Source organism: Parasteatoda tepidariorum, chromosome 2 (assembly GCF_043381705.1).
Source record: "Parasteatoda tepidariorum isolate YZ-2023 chromosome 2, CAS_Ptep_4.0, whole genome shotgun sequence".
NCBI lineage: Eukaryota > Metazoa > Arthropoda > Arachnida > Araneae > Theridiidae > Parasteatoda > Parasteatoda tepidariorum.
In genome coordinates this window covers 92,552,004-92,572,744 of record NC_092205.1, presented here as the reverse complement: position 1 = coordinate 92,572,744, position 20,741 = coordinate 92,552,004, and the positions used below count along the sequence as shown (strand labels likewise).

Below are 20,741 nucleotides of genomic sequence, written 5' to 3'. Positions count from 1 at the left end.
CTTAGAATTAATCAGATTAAGGATGAAGAAATTTAACAAGATGTTTCGACCGATAAACGCTTCTTCATTTATTTATTTTTTTTAGCTTTAAAGCACTTTTTTTTAAAACTTTTTTGCTTCTTAAAATGAAAAAGAGAAATTTTCCAAGAAAGGTAAAATATTATAAGCGAAATGAAATAAATAATGTTTAATGTCAGATGCAATAGTCAGAAAAACTGCAATATTTTTTGTACTACAACTACCAGAACCTTTTTTTACAATTTAATTAACTACAACTACTTTTTTTTTAATGTAGTGATTACAAATTACTTTTAAATTGCAGTAACTACTTTAAGGAGATGAACTTTGTGGAGCTAGAGAACTTAATTTATACCTATGTAAAAAATGGTATTAAATAAAAAATTATCATCTATAAATCATAATACTTATAAAGGAATAATTAAGAAATATTTATTTATGTTCTCATGAGCCAGTTTGTAATTCCAAAAACTTTTTTTTTTTCGATTTTGTTCATTTAACCTTCAACTTTTTATGGTTTTTTAGACAGCAAATATTTCATTTAAGAAATGCGAAATTATCAAATACTTAAAATTTTTTAATTGTTTAATGTTCTTTTATTTCCTCTAAGAAACGAAGTAGTACATCGAAAATAATACGTTCCTTTCCTTTTAAACAACATTAATGGTTCACGAGTGTGAATTTGCATGTGAAAGAGTGACGAAAGTGATTAATTATCTATTTTTTTTTGTAATGGTTAATTTAAATATTAGTTATACGTAATTTTGAGTACGTAATTTCTGTTAACGCTCAGCTGCAGCCACAGGGTCATTTTCATTGCACCCATTGACAAACCGGCAAAAATTTGTTCGCATCGAATTCAAAAAAGTAGTTGCGTTAGAACCGTGTTTTTTTTTCTTCCTAAACTAACATTAAAAGCAGTTGCTAGGAAACACTACAAACTACTTTTTTTTTGTATCGCACTACTCACTACGCTATTTAAAAAAAAAAAAAAAGTAGTACCCTACACTACACTACAAACTACGAAAAAAAAAGTTGCGACTACAGTAGTTTCACTACTTGTAGTGCTCTACTTCCGACCACTGGTCAGATGTCAGACTTGGCATAAGAACTATTAGCAAAACTTGGTCTCCAACTAGTCATTTTCATATCTCAAACAGGTGGTACATTCATCTCTTTAACTCTTTACAGCAGTATATATTAGCATATTAGCAATCAGTAGCATATTAGCAACTGCGACAAAAAGTAGTGCATTCTAAGCAACTTTAGCTTTTTTTCTCTCAATTTAGCTTTTGACTCAGTGCAGTGCCACGATCACCTCTGTTGTACGTATTCAACTTTACGTTTTGTTTTGCACAAAAACTATAAACACTTGGAAGATGTGTGCAGAGAAATGTACGTAGAGTAAGATGGAATGAAAAAATTAAGTTGATAATTAGTTCGAGAAATGTTAAATTTGTTGTAAAAAATACCCTGTGGTGCGCTCTGCAGCCCGCTAGAATGCAGCTGAAGAGTTGAAGTTTGACGTACTTAAAGAGTTATTTTTATTTTTTAAACTTATCAGGTGGTTTTTTTATTATTACTCATATATTTATTTGAAAGTTATGGCATTTTTAATTCTTTTTTTCTTCCCGTTTTTGATATAAAAAAAAGACTATCTATCCATTCGCGATCGCAACACTCGAATACGCCATCTGGGGAGAGACCGGTTTCATGCTTTTAGCCCTTCTCCCTTCCCTCTCCTCCTCTTTTCAGTTGTATAGGAATGTACTACGATAATTTCCGTTTTCTTAGTATTTTTCCCTTTTATTTAATAAAAATATTTTTTTAAATTTCTATGATACTTTTCTTTAGAACTATGTTTAATGCAGTTTTCAGTTCCATATAGTTTTNAAAGAATGCAGAAAGAGAGATTATACGTTACTAGAGAGAGAGAGAGTAATAATTATATATAGTTATAATAATTATATATTTTTCAACAAAGTAATTTTTTTTTCTTGAAAAATATCGACTTCAAAAGAAGAAGAAGAAGAAAAAAAGAAGAATGAGGAGGAGTCACATGGGATTGTGAGCGGAGTCTCTTAGTTGTATAAAAAAGTAGTGCTTTCTAAAAAAGTGGGCGTTTCNTTTTTTTTTTTTTTTTTTTTTTTTTTTTTTTTTTTTTTTTTTTTTTTTTGAAATAAGTGTTTCCATATTGGGTTCTTGAGAAAAAGTTAAATATAAATACCAACATTTAAAATATGCTGCTTTTGCCACCTGGACGCTAATAATGCCGCTGAAATGAGAAATATGTATGTGTAGCTCACCCCCTCTAATTCTGACAGCATCTGTAGTAACTGTTTTGCTCAGTTAGTAATAAAGACACTGACAAAACTATAAAGTGATTAAAACTCAAGTGTTAACATTGTCTGGTTTTCCTCAGGATCCATATTCAAGTATTTTTTAAGCAATAATTTAATCTTAAATTTAAACTGAAATGTAAAAATTTCCATTGCTTAGATTAAAAATTCAAATACGCTAAAGGTATTTCATCGTTGTATCTGCGTTACTTAAAAACTTGGAAGTGATTTTACACAAAAAAGATAGCGGTGTTCTTTGTGTTTACACATTTAAATCCCTTTGAACTTTGCTATCGATAGAAAGAGTTAATTTTTAAAATTAAATTAACTCAAGTTAACTTATTTATGTTCAGTATGATATATTTCATAATACTGTACATTGAATATAAATTATTAAACTTTTTACAGCATGTTTATACCTGTATAGTTGTTATTAATTATTTTGCATTTAACAGCAAGTTATATCAGCAATTATATGACTGCAGAATTTGAGTGCTGCAATCGCGAATAATGTGATAGTGAAATTTTCAAAGAAGCTTATTTCATTATAAAATTTTCTGCTTGTTAAAGGCCATGTATGTTGTATGAACAAATTAGAATAATATAGGATTAGAATAATACAGGATTAGATAGTTGTTTGTTTACATCACAATAGAGGTGTCCAAAGGGCTATTAGCGACGGCCTGGGAAACATATCTGAGTATTCGAAGACATACCATCACAATTTTGATCCTCTGCGGAAGGGATGGCTCCCATACTTTGGTTGACCAATGGCTTGTGTGCAAAGTCAAGTACTTTATGGTTGAACAGTTTAACGAGAACCGATACCACACCATCGGTTCCTTCGTGGCTTGATCAAAGTGGTCACCCACTCACAGACTGACCGCAAAAAGTGATACTGTGAATCGTGCCTTACGATCAGTCCGCTGTAGCACAAAAAAAAAGGGATTAGAATACCAGTTTTAATGTTGCAAAGACTGTTTTAATATAGCAGAGAAGCCCTGGCATTTAATTTAAATCGGTGTACTAGCTCAAAGTTCATTAAGAGCTGGGACTAATGTTCAAATGGTTAATAAAACATTATATGTATAGGACGGTAATTGAATAAATTTCAAGCGGTATTTTTTTTTTTTTTTTTTCAGAAGCACCTTTTTCAAAAAAAGGTTTCTAACAAAATTATTTCAATTAGACATTTCAAAATATATATTTAGAATAGAAAGTACACAACAAAAAATTTTGAATACAAACGGAAATTAAATGATTAAATTAAAGAAATAAGATATTTTAATCAAATTGGGGCTCAGTATTTCAATAACTCGGACCGATAACAGCGCCGCTTGCCGTTTCATTTTCAAAAAAAAAAAAAAAAAGTAAATAAGGAAATAAAAAAACTAAGCCACCCAGTTTGGTATGAAACTAGATTTTATTACTTTGTTTAAAATATGCCTCTCTCCGTTCGCTACAATATAAAAACAAAACTATCGATTTTGTTAATATAAAATTAATCGTATGTCATTCCTCACATTCTGATAAATTTTTGTGAATGACTCATGCCGATTTCAATTTGACAGCAAGGATCTGTAGAAGTGTTTGATTTTTATCGCGCATCTTACTAATATTATTATTAACCAAGTTACATCATCGTGTGAAATACTAGTCTTGATCGTTTTTTTTATATCCGGAATATCAACTGATTTTCAAAAAGTATGTATGAAGTTTTAAATCAATTGTAGCAGACAGCTCATATTTTATAAGTAAAAATTCTTTACTCGCTTTTAATTAGTTTGTTGGTTTCTAAAACAAAATTGAATACTTGTTCAGGCTGAATTTAATAAGACTAAAATTTGTGTAAACAACTGAGATTGCATGAAAATTTTAAGAATAGTTTCTTCCGCTTTTTCAAACATTTCCTTTACATGAACAATCACATAATTATTGTTTTCAATCAAACAGGAAGCATTTAACTATAAGAGAGATTTATTTCGTGTTGGGAAAATAGTTTCTATCGAACTTTTTTATTCTATAAGCCGATAGTTTAAATTTCTTCGTGGCACTTTAAATTCGTGTTGTGACAATATTTCAATTGTGTTGCAAACAATAATACTAAGTTATCAAACTATAAATATTTGAAATTTTCTTTTTTTATTCTAATATGGAATTGTTCTTTAATTATGTTGCTGGTTACGTATCAATTAGAGCTTTTTAATTGATTATTTTTCTGTGATGTATGATTTATAAAAAAATATATATTTATCACACTCTCAAAACATTCAATCCAATATATTTTTCAAAATCACTCTTTCCCAAAATTATTTTAAAGTATTATTAATGATGCTAATTTAGAAGAAATTTGCTATCTAGCTAAATGTTAAGTACTAAGTTTACACTATAGAATGTCAGTTGCTTTATCTATAAGAACATTGTTTATTAATATTTTCAACCAAGCACGATAAATATTATTAAAGTATGATTAATTTAATCATAAATATAGTTTTCTATCTGTCTTTTCTATCCTAAAAGCCAGTAATTTTAGCATTTTATTTTCATGGCATTTTAAAATGTGTAGTAATCTGATAAAATATGGTTCTTATTTACTTTTATAATGTTTGAATTTAAGAAAGAGTAATCTTTAATAAATTCGTATTTACTTACTAAAATTAAACAAAATAGTACTTTTAAAAATTATTACTGATGCTTGTCAAACATTTATTTTATGTGTAAAAACGCAAAATATTATTATTTTGTGGATATTTGTGTACTGGTATCAGTACTCGCATAGTAGATACTAAACTACTTCCAAAAATGTATATAAAAAAGCACAAATTTATCCTAGATGGCTGCTTATTATATCATTTAGGTTGGTTCCTTTCTGTGATTTTTTTTTAAAATTATATATAATTTCTCCTGGGCCACAGTTGCCAAAACTTGAGGATTATTTTATTATTTTGGCATAAATTATGGTCCAGAAATCATTCCATTATTTTCAATGTAACATTTAACGGTACTTTTCTGTTAGCTAGGTGCAATTAAATGGAACTATTTATTATTTAAATAAAAATTATTAAATAAAAAATTGTTGAATTTATCCATACCTAGCTGCTGGAAAAGTATCCATTTAAGTTAGGTGGTTAATGCCATCTAAGATGATATTTTCTTTATTTTGTTTCTATATAAGCTGATAGTTTAGAAATATTATATTAGTTGCATTTAAAATTGTGTTGGAATTTTAAAACAATTATAGGTACAGTATATTTTGTATTTATTAATTTGTATGATGGTATTGAATAACAGCTCAATTACATATAATTTTTGCATATAATACTTGTTTTTATATTATCAAGAGTTTTTAACAAAACTCTGTAACTATCTGCTTATACCTAACTTTACCTATCGCCTTGTAACTTTATCATTTGGCTTATCTGCCAGTGGCAGCTTTTAAGCTTGTTTTTACACTGCCAAAGTGAGACTGGCAGCTTTAAGGATAAAAAAGAAGGTAGCACTAAGAAAAAGGTAGCTTTTTCTTACTGTTTCTTTCTGTCAATGGATGGCATGCTAGAAAGCTGAAAATTGACTAAGGGGGGAAAGTCAATTAGTAAGTCAATGTGTTAAAGAATATGAATTTTTTGTAACATATGATAAAAAATTAAATTTATTTACCTTATTAAATTAAATGAGATTACACTTGTTTGTGTTGTAACTATCATTTTAAATTATTATTGATGCTTATTTTTACAAGTAATTAGCTTTCTAGAAAAATGAAGTAATTGACTTGTATTTCTATTTCTAAATTTGTTTTAAAAATAATATTGTTTGCATTTATTGTTTTGCTTTTGAAGGTGAATGTTTGACAATAGTTTTGTGTATAAAATCCAATTACTACATTTTCTCTTTATTTATATTTATATTCCTCTTTATTTATATTTCTCTTTATTTCATTTCCATTAAACTAATTAGCTTGCATCGTAGTATTTATTGAAGGTATTATGTATGGGAACCATTATTATGTATAATATTAAATGTCAAATTTGATTTACAGAATTTGTTCAATAAAATACATATCAGAATCAGATTAGCCCAGAGTTTTGAAAACACAGGCTTGTACAAATTTGGGGTAGCTTTATAAAACTTGTGGATTAAAAAAATAAATAAATACAAAGTATATAAAAATGCAATTTATCTAGTTTATTGTTGAATTCATCCAAAATTCAATTTCATAGAAAATTTCAAATAAAAGGTCAAATGTATAATACAATTTGTATCCACCCTTACTTGTTTGCAATACGCCTTTTACATCAGAACAGAAAGTACTCGTAAAAAAAAAAAAATCAAATTAAGTTACATTGATTCTTAGCTGCCCTTCTATTTTCCAGTAGACTATTGGATTTTGCCAGTTTCTCCTAGTCTGTTGGTTTAAGAAAAATACTCCTGGTTTTTGTACATTTTAGAAAATTCCCTGAAATTGAGTAAGTTTCCTTAAAAAATCCCTATTGAAAATATTGAAATAGAATTTTTGTGCAGATTATTGCTTGCTTGTATAGTTAAATAAGTGTCACTAATACACGAGGAAGTGAGCCTTGCTCATATAAAATTTAGTGAACTATCTTTAATGAATGAAATGCCTATTACTGTTCAAAATTATGAGTATACATAATATTTCAAGATTTTCTATTCTGATGACTAATAAAATTCCCTAAGTGTGAAATATTTGGTATATTTTGCAACAATTATCATGAAATTTATATTATTTCGTAAGGTCTACTGGATTTTTTCGTATGTGTGTTGGAAACTATGCTGATTAGTATCTAAAATTTACCCTTTGTTTGTAGGTTAAAAGAAATCATGACATCTAATCAAGACATGTTAGTTAGAGACATGGGTCACCTGCAAATCTCAAACTATGCTCCTCAGCAGTATTCTCCTGGAAGTAAAAAAGTAGCTCCCGTCGTTCCACCCAAACCAAAATCAGAAATGTATGGATCTATAACACCCAAGACAAATGGGATGTATCACACGTCTATGCATCCACCTCCTCAGGCAGCTTCTAGTGTAAATACATCAAATATGAGTAAGAAATAATTTTTGAATCATAGATGATTTTTAATTTATTAGTTTAGCAATTATATATTGGAAAATATGTAGTCTATGCTCGTGTGACCGATAGGCGTAGCAGAATTTTCAGGGTGAATCTGCAGCATTATCTTCATGAATCAAAATTTGTCTGCAACCTCAATGCAGTCCCTTTATAGATTATTATTGTGAAAATTTAGCCCAATCTCAGCAAACTTTGCAAACATAAAATATTTAAAAATGATACATAAAATCTTTATGTTGTGCAAGTTTTAAGTTGAATATTATTATTGAAATTTAAATTAAGTTATACAATGATTGTAAAAAAAATAGAATAAAACCCTATGTATAGAACTTTGTATAATCAAGTAATAGAAAAGAATAATTTACTTGCATTCTCTGAATTAATTTTTTAAATTTTTATTCAAAGCAAGTTGGAAAGGTATTTTAACATTTTTAAAATTTTCTATTTGTTTATTTGCTTTTAAAAATGAAAAGAAAAGTTATATGAAAAACATTCTGGGGAAGATATATAATATGCAGTGCTATATCTTTTTGTATATCCTTTGCATATCTAGTGCATGTATCCTTTTGCTACCTTGGTAATCATTATATGTGAGTAACAAGCCATTTAAAAGATAACTTGTATCAACCAGATATCTTCTTTTAATTTGCAGAACTCCTTTTATCTCAAGACCATTGAACTTTTGACAAAATTTTCTCGGAGTTCTGATAATTTAAAATTTAAATTTCATTACCAAAAGATTTAGACCGTTTATATCGGCTCCCTCTTTTGTTCTTCTTAAAATTCCATTCTTGCCCGATAATTATTTAAAATTTTTTTTTTTTTACACAAATGTGTTAGAGAAAAATACAACTTTGGATAGCCTTTGAGAAAACAAAAGAGAAAAAAAAAATCATAACTTCAGCTAGAATTAATGAAATACTGAGGCAAACAGAAACACACCGATAATCTAAAAAGTAATTCCTAAATGGCTCGAAAAAACTGTTTTTTTTTAGTTCTAGTTTTGTTTTTTTAAAACTGTTTTTCTTTTTTTAAAGTTAGGTATTAATTATAGAAATTTTGTTGTAATTCCAATTTGTAGCAGAAAAATGGTTTAATCAATGTGGTATATTTGTCCCTTTTTTTATTTTACTTCTATTAGATCAAGTTAATTTTTAATATGATATTACGATGTAGAAATTTCATATCTTCCATTTCAATGAGCTCAATACTATCTTAAATTTGTGCTAATCTTTTTTTCTTTTGCGGTTAATGGAATTGATTTTCTCATGCTTTTTTAAATTCCAATATTATTACAACATGCAAAATTTTAATCGCAAATTTTAGTAGTGACTTTTTGATTTGTGTCTTTATCATCGTAAATTCATGGGGCTGTTCCATTTTTTTTATCGGCTATTATTGCTACAATTTTTCTCATTATCTTTTTTTTAAATATCTGTATTTTTTATACATTATTAGTATGACATGCAAAATTCAATTAGTGCATTTAGTAGTGACTTCTCTCTCAATGATCCCACTTTTTTTTCCGATCAATTATTTCACACTTTTTGTAACTGATAACCACATGGTTTTTTAAATCTCGATATTTTTAATAAAATTTATAATATGTATAATAATCTGAAAAATATTTTTTAGCTTATTATACATGAATGAATATTTTTATTTATAGCATTGCATTTAAATATTCAATTTTTATTACAGCAATTAAATTTTTACAGCATTATTTTTAAATGATTCTAATGAATGCTTTTAAATGAAATTTTACTTGACTATGTTCAGCTAGGTTTGAAAAAATTTGTATGTGTAAATGGTAAGTATAAATAGCATTTAATATTTTCTTCATGTCATATTTTGTGAATGTCATAGTGTCAAATTTGACTGCTAAAAAGGTAGCTTGACACATTACCAGTATCTAGACATGCCTTTATTTGTAAAGAAAAACGAAAATGTCATTTTTGTTAACCCCTTCCTTCTCCCTCCCGTGAAAATGATGGGGTGAGGTTTCGTCCTCTCTCTCGTGAAATCTTCGGGCTGGAGTGTTCAGTAGTAATGCGCGATAAGAATAAAACTAATTCATTTCTTTTGCCCGGAAAACATTTTATTTCTCATTTTACATGCCAAATGGCAGTATCAGAATATTTTTAAGGTAATTGTAGATAGTTAGTTTATTTTAAACTAGATGTCAGCACTAATCTAATACATGTATTTGGCAAAATAGGCATTTTTATGACCGTTTTCTTGAAAATTAACCGATTGTTAAGGAATTAATATCAAATCTCCTAAAATATACCAATTTATTGAACTGAATTTCATAATATCTTCTTGTTCAAAGGTTAAAATAAAATGTACAACTAGCATTCCTAATGTGAGCCTAATTGATTATATTTGTTTCAGGTGATCCAATTTATAGCAATTACCTACCAGATGATGATTTACCACCTCCTCCACCACCTCCACCTCAAGTTTCTTATTCTCCACCTCCTTCACAGCAGTATCCTCCTCCACCTCCAGATAACCTTCCAGCTCCTTCATCCCCAGGGAGCTCTACTTACGGAACACAAGCCTATTCATCTTACAGGCCTAATTCTTCAGTTGTATGTATAATTATGTTTTTTACAATGAAACAAGTGTAAATTGACCACTTGTGTATTGCCAAGTCTCCTGTTTTTTAACGAAGACTCCCGTATCTTATGATTATCTCCTGTTTAACCATATATTCTCAAATTTTTATATATTTGTTGAAGTGGCGATAAACTATTCACTAATGGCAAAAATACTTCTCTTATTCCTCAACAGATGGTGCTCTTGTTAGTACTGCAGTATATTGAGTGTTAATAGTTTAATTATAGCTCTGATGGCTCAGGTGATAGAGCGTTCACCTTCCAATGAGGTGAACTGGGTTCGATCCACGCGATGGCGTGTTGATATGAATCTGCATCCGGGCTGCACTGACCACAGTGCTGACATGAAATATCCTCAGTGGTAGACGGATCATGGGTTAGAGTCCCTTTGCCGTCGTGCTAACCGTTGGAAGTTCTCGTGGTCTTCCTTTCCATGTAACTCAAATGTGGGATAGTTCCATGAAAAAAGTCCTCCATGAAGGCCGATTTCTCCCAATACTTGGTCCAGGAGTTCCTTTGTCTTCTGGATTGGGTTCAAAGTTACAAGGATACAGAGTTGAATATTAGTAGTTGTAAACCTAAAAATTAGGTCGACTGTTCAACGACGGTTATAAAATTAAAATAAAATAGTTTAATTATAAATAATGGTTTGAAAAAAATCTTTTTTAGATCAAGATTTATATACCTATTATTTTTTACTTCGCTGAATGTAAGTGCTTATATTATTATCAATTTGTAATTTCTCTTTTTGATTAACATGATTATGCATGATGTATCAAAACTTAACTCTAATAGTAAATTTTCTGTTATTTTATTTCTCCAAATTTGGCAGGTATGCATTGCTTCAGTGAATTTAGATAAATGGTCAATGTGTAGAGATTGACCATTTTGTGTAGGAATTGACCAATGTGTAGGGATATATTGAATCCACTTATCACACATTTAACAATGGGAGCACAAACATCATCTTAGAAAACTTTATTGGTTTAATTGCTAGTAAAAACATGATCTAGGCAGTTAATTCCAATTCTTTTACATTTTAAAAGATGATACATATAAGGTTTCATCAGGGGCTGTTTTCAATCTGTTATAATATTTATTTTTTATTTTCAAATTCAATTAAATTTTTAAAGTGGCTTTGTAAGAGGGTTAAAAACAAAAATGTATTTGCTCCACCAAGTGCTTAAGATGATTATAAAGTTGTCATGAAATATCAATGAACATAAAAAAATTATCTTATTTTTTATAGTTTCAAACTTTGAAATGATACTATCAAATATTAAGCTGCAAATACACATTATGACAGATGTAATTTTTTTAAACCTTCCAGATGAAATCCTCAAAAATGAATTTGTAACAATTTTTTTCTTCTTAAAATAGAAAACATTGTGGCTGCTTCGAAGAAAGTAGATTATTTTATACTTCATGGCATTTTTTAAAAACTCATACTAATTAGATTTCTCTTTGTTTCATAATGTTTACTTTCTGTGAATAGATTTCTTATAAAGTATATCATTAGCAAGTCTCTCGAAGAAGAGTTTTAAATTATTGCAGATAGAAAAATTATGTTACTATCCCTGTTAATTACAAAAAAAATGCTCATAAATTCAGATTTTTTAAATGTCTTTTCTGTTAGACCTATGATTTTAAGTTTGCTACAACCATAAATATCTGGTATAAAATTCAATGATTAAGTTTAAGTTCTTTGTCAAAAACTAGTTATTTTATCATGATCATGTGAAGTCTTTGAAAATTATTTTGCATTTTGTTAATGTATATAGAGCTTAAAATCAGTTTTTGAGTGCTTAAAAAGTACTTAAAAGGTGCTTATTTTTTGTTGAATGATTTGGCTACGTGCCCTGATTATGTAGAATGTTATTCCTTCCTTTCTCCCTCAATGGCATGATAGTGTCTGTGTGTTGGCTTTCCTTAGAACTTTATTCGAAGCTGCTCTATCCCTAGCCTTGGCTTTCCATTCGGTTACTTGCTGGCTACTCCAGTTAGATGATGAAGTCTCTTTCCAGGCAATCTATCCGAATCTTGGACAACCTCTTTTTCGTGTGGTTTGGCTAATAAAACTTTTTTCGTCACGCTAGCCTGGCATTCTGATAATGTGACCAGCACATTTCAATGTTTGGATATTGATAAAATTCATCAAATCACAGTCTTTGTAAATTTTGTTTTATGCCTTTGTAAAATTATGAAAATTTTATATATGTGTCCCCCATTGGACTATACCATCCTAGCAGCTGTGATTTTATTTTAACTTGTTAAATATGTAACATAGTAGTGCCTTGGTACCCAAAGTTTTAAGGTTAATTGTTATACATCATTTTAAAAATTCGTGAAAAAGTGGGCACTTTATCAGCTGTATTATTTTAGTGACTATTTATCTAATAAAAATACTTGTTTCAACTGCATTTTTATGAGATGACAAATCTAATATAAGTGGCCTCTTTCTTAGAAACTTCATTTCCATTATTTAAAGTTTGTAAAAAAGTGTGTCAAATGCACATATTCACTTAAGTTCTTTTAGTTTCAAAAGTTAAATTAATGAGCTATAAGCTCTATAAAGGAAAGAGATGTATTTTCATCTATTCAATCTATATGATCTCCTTGTAAGTATAAAAAAACAATTTAGATTATTTGATTGGAAGTGTTGAATTTTTTTCTCTAATGTTCTTTACTAAGCAAAATGCGTATGTAGAATTTTTAAAGCTCACATTGCATCCGTCAAATATAATTATTTTAACTAACTTTAACATTACTTATAAGTGATTTCAGAAACATCCTTTTTGTAATAAATTTGAACATTCTGCCCAAAGCCCACTTTATGTTAATTGTAATATGTATATGTTAATTGTAATTGTAATATAATTAACAATTGTTATGGTAATATTCAGCAGTGAGAATAATGATTTTTTTTAATCCTATATTGTTTCAGAGTTCCTATGATACTAGTTCAATTTATGAGCCTATCACTCCACGACCTCCCAGTCAAATGAGCAATCGTTCCAATTACAGTATGGGTAGCGGTAGTACTTCTTTATATTCCTCGTATTATCCGGCTTCGGGTCGTGGTAAAGGTGCACCCAATAGACCGGGTGGTAAAGAGGTAGCTGAGGTGGACAGACTTACTGATTTGATGGTTCAGAGCATGGAAAACTCAAGTGATCCAGAATTTTATGGTAGATATACTGTCTCATGTATTTCTTGTAATAAGTTAGAATTCAATAGTTTTTATTTAAAGCTCTGTCTTGCATGCTTGCCAAGTCCTGTATTTTACAACTCTCTTCTATTTACCCGTATGTAATCAAATTTTTCTGTGTTTGTTGAAGAAATTTAAAAGAAAGTAATAGTTTGGTGATAAAATATCTACTGACGGCAAAAATACTTCTCTTATTCCTCAACAGATAGTGCTATCACCAGTACTGCAGTATGTTGAGCGTTAATAGTTTAAGTCGAGCATGGATGGCTCTGGGGATAGAGCCTTCGCCTTCCAATAAGGTGAATTGGGTTCAAATCCTAGCGATGACTGCTTGATGTGAATTCCACATCCGGCTTGCACCGAACAGAGTGCTCAAGTGAAATATCCTCAGTGGTAGACAGATCACGGGTTAGAGTTCCTTAAGAGAGAGTCAGGCTAACTATGGAAGGTTCTCATGGTTTTCCTCTTCATGTTACTCAAATACGAGTTAGTTCCATCAAAAAGTCCTCCGAGATAGGCAAATTGTCTCCTGGATTGGGTTCAAAATGACAAGGCTACAAAGTTGCACATTAGTAGTCATAAACCCAAAATTGAGTTGGCTGTTCAACGACGGTTATAAAACAAAATAGTTTAATAATTATAAATAATAGGTTTTTTTTTAAAAAGATCTTCTTTAGATTAAGATTTATATACACATTTTTTACTTACTAGCTAAATATAAGTGCTTATATTATTTTCAATTTTGAGTTTCTCTTTTTGACTTACACAATAATGCACAACGTATCAAAACTTTACGCGTAGAATGAAAAATGTCACTAGTAAAATCTCCATTATTTTATTTTGCCAATCTTGGCAGGTTTTTTCTTGGATAATTTCTTTTTAATGTAAAAATATACCTTTTTTTTGGACAAACTGATTTGATTCTATTTTACCAAAATTTTTGATGTTAAATTAAATAAAACATGTTCAGATGCTTTTTTATGTTAATTATTCACTATTCAAGATCTATTCAAAGTGAAAATTTTCATAATTCAATCTTAATTCAGGTGTAATAATAATGCATTTAATTTGAAATTGTTGTATTAATATGTACATATTCAGAAAAAAATATTTTAATGTTTTATGTTCTTGAATGAAATATATATGATAAAGATAACAAAGTAATAGTTAGAATTTTTTTTCCATTCAGAGTTCCCATGCTACTTGATGTAGGAATTGACCAATGTGTNATAATGACTTTTTTTAATCCTATATTGTTTCAGAGTTCCTATGATACTAGTTCAATTTATGAGCCTATCACTCCACGACCTCCCAGTCAAATGAGCAATCGTTCCAATTACAGTATGGGTAGCGGTAGTACTTCTTTGTATTCCTCGTATTATCCAGCTTCGGGTCGTGGTAAAGGTGCACCCAATAGACCGGGAGGTAAGGAGGTAGCTGAGGTAGACAGACTTACTGATTTGATGGTTCAGAGCATGGAAAACTCAAGTGATCCAGAATTTTATGGTAGATATACTGTCTTACGTATATCTTTTAATAATAAGTTAGAATTCAATGGATTTTTTTTAAAAGCTCTGTCTTCTTGGATAATTTTTTTTTAAATGTAAAAATATACTTTTTTTTTTGGACAAAATGATTTGATTCGCCTCTGCATTTTTACCGAAGTTTTTGATGTTAAATTAAATAACGCATATCCAGATACTTTTTTATGCTAATTATTCACTATTCGAAATCTGTTCAAAGTGAAAATTTTCGTAATTCAATCTTATTTCAGGTGTAATAATAATACATTTAATTAAAAATTGTTGTATTAATATGTACGTATTCAGAAAAAAATATTTTAATGTTTTGTGTTCTTAAATTAAATATATATGAGAAAGATAAGGAAATAATTTAATAATTAGAATTTTTTTTCCATACAGAGTTCTCATGTTACTTGAAAAACTTTAAAAGTCTTTGAATTCTGTTGGAGAAAATCAGGAAATTGCAATTTGTCTTCCTTTGAATATTCTCAACTATAAACATACTTGAATTACATTTGAAAAGCAGTTCTTGTAAATTTCCTTGACTAAAATCTACTTTTATTTTTGCCATAACTATGAGCGAAGGAGGAAATTTATCTTTTTCCTGTCACATAATTACAAAATAATTTAAATTTTGAAAGAACTAATTTAAAATATTGTCACATAGCATATTTTCATTATTTTATAAAATTCAAAACAGTTAGCAATAGCTTATAGTGACAAATGCAACAACTGAGATAAATATACCTATGTTATCCATAGCCTTCAGTAAAGCAAGCAATTTGATTCCTGAAAAATGGGTAGTTTATACAATTTAACTTTCTGTATTTTTTTCTCATCTAATATTTCTTTTTCATTTTCTTTAATATTCAGCTTGTGTGCATATTTCAGATAAATAATATTTCACATATTAGCTATTTTTATCATCATTAATGTTAATTTTTTTTAAAATTCTTATCTTAAAAGCACCAAACTGAACTAAATAATTTCCTTGTATACAATGTTTTGAAAAACATACTTTGTTTTTATTCTCATGCTTTCAATAGAAGAGGAGGAGGAAGAAGAAATACCTGTTATAGGTAAATGATAATGCTAAGTGATAATAAAGGAATTTTTGTATATTTTTTTGCTGATTTGTTTTCATCATTTCTGTTAGCATGTTAACATTCAAATTCAATGTATGTATTTTAGCTCTGTTTTTGTTAATATTGTTAGTTCCACAATCCACATTAGTTCCAAGTTTCCATGTAATGTCTCTTTTACATCAGATTTAGTTTATTACACTAATTGATCAACTTACCTGGAATAACTTGATGTTATTAATAAACAGCTCTATCACCACTTAACTTTAAATTTAAAGTATGCCTCAATATAGTTTTACATGGATCTTACAAAGATCCAAAAAAGTGGCCAAACATAACTAATTTCAATAATTGCTTATCTCCACGACCACCTGTACATATTATTTATTTATTAATTTTTTTGGTAGATATATGTACCTCTTTTCTTTGGTAAACATACTACACCAATGTTGATTTCTTTTAATATTTATTCAGCTTATTACTGCAAATTCTTTAATAAAAAGGATTCCGCATTGAGGGTATTTGAGTTTGGCCATTACAGATGCAGTTACATTAGCAAACATATTGTGAAAAAGCCTTGTGTTCTGCTTCTTATTTAGGTTCTCTGAAAAGGAATTGGTTACAAGAAAATCTTAAACCTAATTGAACGTCATGAAAAAGGGAAAATTTAACCATCTCAATTCATTTTTACAGATGAGGCCTTACAGATTACAAGGGATTTTTTGTTATTTCCTTAATGAATCTATTTCCAAGAATTATTATCCATTAACTTCAGAATATAATCTTTTAATTGGAATATTCGGCTCTTTGTTAGAGAACGATTTCTATATCTATCTTAAAATTAATCCAAGAATCTATTTTAAGCTATGAATTTTTAATATTAGTTATCAAAAATTTTTTTTTTCAAATATTTTAAAAATATATATAAAAGGCAAGGATTTTATTACTTCTTTCCTATTTTTAAAGCTTCTTATGACACATTAATTTTGCTATCTTCTTAATGTTAATTCCTTTAACATTTTGTGATAAAAGTAATGCTGACTTATTGATATTTCGCTGCTGCTGACTTACTGATTTTTGAAGTCAGTTTATTTATTGGTAAGAATATGCTTATCAGAATTCTTTTTCTGATTTTTGCTTTTCTTTACAGGTATGTGTTATAAATGTGGTGAAAAAGTATTGGGTGAGGGTAGTGGTTGTACCGCAATGGAACATGTCTACCACATAGCTTGCTTTACATGTCATGTATGCTGTAAGTGTTTTATTACCTTCTTAATTTTATTACCCTTTAATTTATATACGCTGTTATGTATAAATATGCTTAAATTCATAAAATCAAACTTTTCTTGCAAGTTTAAAAAAATATCATTTAAGACTTGTGAGTGGTGATTATCAAAATACTAAGTGTAAGTCACTTAGCGCGTGCAACGGGTAAAATGAATATCTTAGCAAAAGTTAGTTTTCTGAAGCAAAATGAATATGTTAGTATTCTATTTATTGAATTCAATCAAAAGCAATGAAAACAAAATATGCTTGAAATCTCTACTGCTATTCATTTGAACTACTGTGAACTACAGTGAACATTGTTATGAAATTACAATAGTTTAGAAGGTAATTGAATGCTCTGAATATAGTAAACTCTTTTTAACTATACAAAATTAGTATAAACTAAATTATGCAATTATAAAAAAAAGTCATTTTTAAATACCATAGAGTTACATTATGTGAAGCATTTAAAAAATAATAAAGCAAAACTATATAAATTTATTTAGTTATAGTAGATTTTATGTCACTATTAAAAAGATGTTCTTACTTATAGACTTTTCGTATTTATTTTAAATATTTTTGGATAACTTAATTATACTAAGTTGGTATTCTATTATTTTTCTATGCTATAAGTGTAGTTAATGTAGAATTGAAACTTTATTTCATGGCTTGTAAATATATGAATGCAGCCCTATGAACAAATAAAATTTTTGAAGTAAAAACAAGTATTATAACCACACAAGTAGGAAAATAATTATATCTTGATTACAGCTGCATTGAAATTACTTTTTGCATTAATTAAATAAATTATGCATGGTTCAGTGCAAGAATTTATGTCTATGTCTTATGACTATTCAATGCAAGAATTAATTTACATTGAATCTATTTTATTTTTTACATGAAAGCTTGACAACTTTAAGGAACATATAAAACATATAATTAAGTTTCCAAAAGCATACCTTATCACTGTCTGTATGCAGGAAAAAATTATCTTAAAATTATAGTTAAATTTCTTTTGAATTAACATCCATATTTTTGTTTGTGTTTTATTGTTTTTTTATTTTAAAATTTTTTTTCCTCTTTTTTTAGACAAAGAACTAAGAGGAAAACCCTTTTATGCTAAAGATGGAAAACCTTTTTGTGAAGATGATTATTTGGTATTTAATTTTTTCTTTTACATACAATCTATTTCTTAATATTTTTCTCAAACAATAATTGTTATTTATTAAGAGGAACTGTTACTTATACAGAATTTTAACTTTCATTTATTGTCTTAAAAATAAGTGTGGACTGATATTGTGTGATTAATGACATTTTTAAATGAGAATAAGCTTATCATAATAAATAAATACTATTTAGTGAGCTTTTGATTATTCACATTATTGGTAGTGCAACATCAGAGAACGNCTTATACAGAATTTTAACTTTCATTTATTGTCTTAAAAATAAGTGTGGAGTGACATTTTTAAATGAGAATAAACTTATCATAATAAATAAATACTATTTAGTGAGCTTTTGATTATTCACATTATTGGTAGTGCAACATCAGTGAACGAATGATTTAGGGGAATTCACATATTTATGAGAGGACGTAAATGAAAATACTTTCTAGCCATTTTTATTTCATTTAATGCTGATTTTTCTAACTTGCATATAATTTTTTATTAAGCTAGTGTGACCAAAAACAAATAGAAATGGTGCTTGTAGAGATAGTTTATATTTGTAAAAAAATATTCATTGTCAAGTATTTTTAAACTATTGAATTGTTGGTTTAATTTAAACTTTAATTATATTTTTGAAAATGCATTCTTTGTTGATTTCAAAAAAAAAAAGTTTGTTTTTATTCAGTACATATTATTACTGAAATAAAATTCAGTAGCACAATTTCTCATTACACATTACCAACTTTTTTACTTACATGCTTATCATATTCTTACTTAATTGTTTATTATTGTTATAAAAAGTCCATAAATAGACCAAAAGTAACATAAAATTAGTAAGAAAATCAAATTGGAGTTGTTAGTTTTAAACTTGTTATAGTTCTCTATTAGTTTAGATTTTCCTATCGTAGCCAAGGTGTAATAATTAAAAGCTAATTTTTTTAGCCTGAAATAAAATTTAAATCAAATAATAGCAAATTAACCCTTTAATTACCAAAAATTATCGAAAATTTGTAAAGCTTTATTTTTTTTTTGTCTGATTAAATAAAGTCTATTATACACTTTGAAAAATATTTTTATACTATTCGATATTATTATTTTCCAATTTTTCATAAAATTTTAATTTAGGACTTACCCAACATTATAAAATATTAATTAATGTTAATCATTTAATACTTTGTTTTATAACTAGTTAAAAATTCCAAGAAAAAAAGTATGAAAGACTTGCTTGCAAAATTGATCGAGATAGAAAATTGAGGGACACAAAATAGAGTCCTTGAATGAAATATCAACAACTAAATAATTTTATAAGTGATGTTCAACTTCAAATAATCATGTGTTGTAATAATAAAGGGAAATTATTATTACAGGGACAAACAAATTCTGATTTGATATTTTGTTCCGTTTCAATGCTGTATGGAAATAATATTAGTGGGACTACTAAGTCTTGTCAGTACTTAAAGAATTATATTATCTAAATTTGATGAATGTTGAAAGAAAATGTTGAATTTTGGGAGTCTAGTTAGCTGTAACCCCATCCCAAGTATCTGATCAAGAACAGTGGCTAATTAATGGATCACCTAATACTTATTTTTTCTCCTTTAGCAATATCTATAAAATATATTTCAAACATATTAAAATTTATTTCATTAAGTTGGTATTCTGCTTGTAATAACATGGTTTCTATGGACTTTTTTATCCATTAAATCATTTATTAGAAATTTACTCATTTAACCTAAGATCTTGTTAAGTTCAGGCTTATAGTAAACAAGTTTGACTATTTATATATTTCTTTTATAACATTCTTAAGGAAAAAAATACTTATCTGAATTATCTGCGAAAATTTTAAAACTTAAATTATTTTAAGATTTTAAAATTTAAAGCAAGGTTCTGCACAAAGCGTATAAATATTAAAAAATTTTCAAAGGAAATAAATCATGCAATCAAGAACTTATATTTCCGGAACAATTGAAGAAAAATCTTAGTTCCTTTGTAACAGAGTGATATGTAATGTGAAAATTTACAACATGGGAATATTTTTTTCCCCATTTAGATCTATATAAACATTCCACAGCTAAACTTACAATACTGAACTAAGAATGAGGATATTTGAGTTAAAGAAAACATTCATTCAGAGAAAAAAAAAAATGCACAAATCAAGATTTGCAACTGTGGCAGAATATTAGTCATTTCCGTTTTCTCCCTGAAGTTATTAAAATGAGTATTATTTCAATAAAATAATAAGCAAATTTTCAAAATAAATTAATTTAAATTTCATAATATACCTATTCTCATATTTGTTAGAGTTATACAATTTGTTCATTAATCCTCTTAAGATGCCTTTTTTGAAAAATGTCTTAAGAATTTTTTATCTCTTTAAAGTGCACACATAAAATGTTATAAATTCTAAAATAAGACACTTTTTCCTAATG

The 20,741-nt window shown here is 28.0% G+C and overlaps 1 protein-coding gene across 4 annotated transcripts in view; it reads left to right on the top strand.

Annotated features, from left to right (window-relative positions):
- The window catches only part of LOC107442239 (lipoma-preferred partner homolog), a 40,467-nt gene that overhangs the window by 6,766 nt on the left and 12,960 nt on the right, over positions 1-20,741 (top strand). Inside the window, exons 1-6 of one of the 4 annotated variants that reach the window (XM_043051489.2) lie at positions 3,829-4,061; positions 7,184-7,422; positions 9,844-10,043; positions 13,015-13,258; positions 17,034-17,135; positions 18,239-18,306. In XM_043051489.2, coding sequence (XP_042907423.1) covers positions 7,197-7,422; positions 9,844-10,043; positions 13,015-13,258; positions 17,034-17,135; positions 18,239-18,306 — 840 coding nt within the window. In that variant the 5' untranslated portion in view covers positions 3,829-4,061; positions 7,184-7,196. Of the gene's footprint in view, positions 1-3,828; positions 4,062-4,092; positions 4,112-6,727; positions 6,821-7,183; positions 7,423-9,843; positions 10,044-13,014; positions 13,259-17,033; positions 17,136-18,238; positions 18,307-20,741 lie in introns of those variants that run through there. The other 3 variants (XM_043051492.2, XM_043051491.2, XM_043051490.2) reach the window with 3 other exon arrangements.